This window comes from Macadamia integrifolia, chromosome 7 (assembly GCF_013358625.1).
Source record: "Macadamia integrifolia cultivar HAES 741 chromosome 7, SCU_Mint_v3, whole genome shotgun sequence".
Taxonomy (NCBI): Eukaryota; Viridiplantae; Streptophyta; class Magnoliopsida; order Proteales; family Proteaceae; genus Macadamia; species Macadamia integrifolia.
The window spans coordinates 33,257,486-33,260,848 of NC_056563.1; the positions used below are offsets into that span (position 1 = coordinate 33,257,486).

The 3,363-nt window shown below is 37.7% G+C and overlaps 1 protein-coding gene across 4 annotated transcripts in view; it reads left to right on the top strand.

The window, feature by feature from the left end:
* LOC122084623 (putative U-box domain-containing protein 50) overlaps positions 1-2,861 on the top strand; it is a 9,667-nt gene extending 6,806 nt beyond the window's left edge. For all 4 annotated transcript variants that reach the window (XM_042653021.1, XM_042653022.1, XM_042653024.1 and 1 more), the window contains exon 8: positions 2,432-2,861. In XM_042653021.1, coding sequence (XP_042508955.1) covers positions 2,432-2,611 — 180 coding nt within the window. In that variant the 3' untranslated portion in view covers positions 2,612-2,861. The remainder of the gene's footprint in view (positions 1-2,431) is intronic.
* The last annotated feature ends 502 nt before the right edge of the window (positions 2,862-3,363 follow it).

Consider the following 3,363-nt stretch of genomic DNA (forward strand, 5'->3'; position numbering starts at 1 on the left):
TTTTTTTTTTAATACTAATGATGGGTCCATACTGACCCCATAACCGCATGGACCGGGTCATATCAGGGTTGATTGAGAGCTATTTAATTTCACCAAAATTAGTAAAAAGCACTAAACACCCCATGTGAGTGGCCTCGAGGAAATAAGAGGAGTTGAATTCAAAACCACATACTTCCTGAGGCAAAGGTGCCTTGCCAACTTGGCTATCCCCTTGGGGTTGTGTGCCTCTTTTTTCTAGCTCTCACATTCAATGCCTATACCTAGTGTACAGGTATGGCATCCCTCCACCCTTGGATTCCGATCTTCTCTACTAGCTTGGGCCCCCAGCATGCATCTATGTCTAGGAGGACTTTGGGGTACGTGCTCAGTCCTCCCAATCGTCAGGTGCATGATTGGCCTCCCAGTGTGGCTAGAGAAGATCTGAGTCCCACAAACCACACCCCCCCCCCCCCAAAAAAAAAATTTATTTTTAGTCTAGCAAATTTGGAGAGTTTTTCTCGACTGACACAATATGTGCTAGGGGTGTCAATTGCTGGCCACACTAGGTCCAACTGATTTAAGCCCGATGTTGGATCGACCAGTTAGTAAATTATCTAGTGCCAGGCCTAGCTTAATCACTAATGATTAGCATGTTTAAGCCTATTTAGATCATATTAAACAATTAGCTCATTTAAAGTCGGATTATTATAGGATTGATTATGGACTAGTAATTGACCAACTGGATGGATCCATGTTATGCCTTATCCTAGCATATGAGGCTCGATTACGTAAATGTCGGTAATGGTGTGGGACCTTAAATTGGTGGAGACTGATTAGACCTGATTGAAACCAATCATGCGTGACTGATTAACACCCTTAAATTATCCTCATTATGGTAGATTAGATAAAACTATGATTTTGTGAATAGGTGGACACCAGGGCCTATGCTCACAGATCAAGTTTCATCTAAAAAAGAGTTAATTTTCACCAAAAAAAAAAAATCTAAAAAAGCGTTAATTGCCAAATGTCATAGACTTGATTGTCTACCTACTTTTGCAATGTGATAGGATTAGGGGTATCAATCAGTTGGTCTGAGGCAGTTTTGGTTGGGCCTAATAGGTCCCCATCACTTTAGGGTCCCGCATTGTGATCGATCTATTTAAGTAATCGGCCCTTATAGGCTAGGCATGGTCCCATTTATAAATAGTCGATCGAGTACCGATCTTTGATCAAGATATAATCAATCAGGCTAAACGTGCTATTGAGACATTTATCTCTAAACAGGCTCTCAACAGGCATTAAATGGATTATTAATTAAAAACTACAATTTTCAAAAGTCCATATCACCATAGTGCAAGGCTAGAGCTTAATGGTGTACAAATTGAACGCCTGATTAATGATAAAGGACTTGTGGATGATGAAGGTTTATATTGATTCCATGTATGCACATTGTTGATATAGGTGTTTGTTTCCTACATCCAGAAAATTCATCTAGTTTATCGATAATAATTGCAAGTCAACAACAGTCGGGCTTAATTTTACCAAAAAATAATAATAATAACAGTCGGGCTTAATCAGATTTTTAGGGGGTGACTTAATTGCACTACTTGGCGGTCGGTATCGGTTGGGTGCCTATTAGGAACGATGGAATAATATTTGGTCTGGGCTTGAGTCTGACACATTTAACAAATGATCTAGGTCGATTTTGGGTTTTCCCGAATAAACTTGATTGGACTAATCGATGCAGGCCTAGAATTTGCACCCTTAGGTAGTATGATGTGTTAATTGTGACCATTGGATAGATACAACAAGGTCTTGTTTGGTAGTGCTAGATTTTCAAGCCATATGCATTCATGTATCTCGCCAATGGGCACTTGAATCTGGATCACCTACCCATACACGTATGCTTCACGTAAAGTTAGGTGATGACATGTGTTTTTTTACTTATATAAATGTCTCTCCATGTTGTTTTATGAATACTTGGAGATATTTATGTAAACAAATGGACACATGTCATCACCTAATCGTATGATCATAAGTGAAGCGTACACGTACAAGTAGGTGATCCAGGTTCCAAGCACACACCCTCTCTATGGTCCATGTCTTGATGTGCACCTTCTTGACAATCTTAGGTTATCTTCTATATGCTATCCCTGATTTAATTCTAGGTTTAATAAGCAATTTAAAGAAATAAAATAGTACCCTTGGGCTTTGGCTGACAGTTTGCTTGGTCCTTATGTGGGTTTACTATGTAATGGCCAGTATGCCTTAGAATTTGAATATTTAAAAATTTATTTGACCAACATGATCACTTCTTTGACCTTTTTGAGCATTATTTAAAAGAAATGCCAGTTGGCTGACAAGATAAGCCTCTATAGATTAAATATATTAATCACATTTACTTAATGATAATGAATGGTCGTCATAATATAATTTTTTTTTTCTGGTGCAGGAGGTGATGATTAACCCACATGTGGCAGCAGATGGGTTCTCATACGAGCTAGGAGCCATAGCAGAATGGTTAGGGACAGGGCATGAGACGTCACCTATGACCAATTTAAGGCTTGATCACAAGCTACTCACCCCTAACCACACCCTTCGTTCTCTCATTCAAGAATGGCTTAATAACTGATCACCCATTTCTTTCTTTTCTTGGTCTTTTGGGGTCCCATTGTTATTGTGGTTGAATTGTATTCGTTTATTTGTTTCCTCACCTTCCCTTCTTCCTCATATATAAGGGTTCTAGTGAATGAGACCTGACCTTGAGAGCTTTATGCCATGAAGAGGGAAGTTTGTATTTACGAAGAAAAATAAAAGTATAGTTTAGTTAGAAGACTTTTTGTTTTATAGAAAATAAGAAAAATCAAGGTTAGATTGTTGGTCTGTTGCCATGTAAGTAAAACATCGCATAAGAAAGACCACGTGGTTTGTAGGTCTGAACCAAAAAGATGTTAATGATGAGAGAGTACAAACATCGAAAAATAGAGGGATCATGTGTTTCAAATCCTTCAAATAGCTCCAAACTTTTCAAATATTCCATTCCTTTTTGCTTGCTTTAGTCCAGGAAGAAAGTTCTCCCTAAGGATTAATTGAGGTGCGCATAAGTTGGCCTAGACATCTTGATTAACAAAAAATAAATAAATAAATAAATATCCAAGAAGAAAGCTCCACGAATTGCCTCAATAGTTTTTTTTTGTCATCAAATAATTGACAGATAATGAGACACAATTAGAAGACATTTGATACACCCTAATTTGCCTTTCTTACCGGAATTTTTTTTTTTTGAATAGCATCTCATGTAAGTTTGATTAAAAAGAAAAAAGGTGAAACTATGCTCTTAGTATTGATATCTGTGGTTCTAGCAAATCGATTTAGGTATCCATA